The sequence below is a fragment of the Eimeria tenella genome, genomic scaffold, assembly GCF_000499545.2.
Source record: "Eimeria tenella Houghton genomic scaffold, Eth_scaff3156, whole genome shotgun sequence".
NCBI lineage: Eukaryota > Apicomplexa > Conoidasida > Eucoccidiorida > Eimeriidae > Eimeria > Eimeria tenella.
Genome location: NW_013543016.1, coordinates 1 through 644, shown reverse-complemented (window position 1 = coordinate 644; position 644 = coordinate 1). Strand labels below are relative to the sequence as shown.

The 644-nt window shown below is 60.9% G+C and overlaps 1 protein-coding gene across 1 annotated transcript; it reads right to left on the bottom strand.

The window, feature by feature from the left end:
• Nucleotides 1–123: 123 nt before the first annotated feature.
• Nucleotides 124–393, bottom strand: ETH_00040750 (uncharacterized protein; the record flags this gene model as incomplete). The annotated part of the gene is made up of 1 exon (XM_013376113.1): nucleotides 124–393. One exon carries the CDS (start codon nucleotides 391–393, stop codon nucleotides 124–126), a length of 270 nt encoding a protein of 89 aa, XP_013231567.1.
• Between the last annotated feature and the right edge of the window lie 251 nt (nucleotides 394–644).

Sequence of the window (644 nt, the reverse complement as noted above, 5' to 3'; positions counted from 1 at the left end):
CGCCGCGCAGCCGCAGCCGCAGCCGCAGCCGCAGCCACAGCAGCAGCAGCAGCAGCAGCAGCAACTGCAGCAAATGCTTTTTCTTTGTGGGGTGTACGTACAGCACCAATTTGTTTGGAGTGTCTAGACACTGCAGCGCGCCAAGTGTCTCCTTTGTCTCTTTTGTCTTTTGCTTTTCTCATTTTTGTTTTTTCTCTTTTTGTCTCTGCAGCAGCAGCGCGAACTTTGCTGCTGCTCTTTTGCTGCTGCACCTCCAGGGGCCCCCGCTGCAGCAAAAGGAGACACTACAACAACCCCACCATGAGCCTCAGGGGCCCCCCCCCAGCTGTCTCCTTCTGTCTCCTTCTTTCTCTCTTTGCTGCTCTTGCTGCTGCTGCTGCTGCTGCTGCTCATCTGGGAGCAGAAAATGCAGCGGGGCCCCCAGGGGGGCCCCCTGGGGGCCCCCCAGTGGGCCCCCCGGGGGGGCCCCCCTTGAGGGTGCAGCTCGCTTCAGCAGCCCCACAGCAGCAGCAGCAGCAGCTGCAGCAGCAAACGCATGCGTCAGCAGCAACAGCTGCTGCTGGGGGCCAGACCTTTAGTGAGGAGGCTAACGCAGCAGCAGCAGCAACAACATCGGCTGCTGCTGCTGCTGCTGCTGCTGCAGC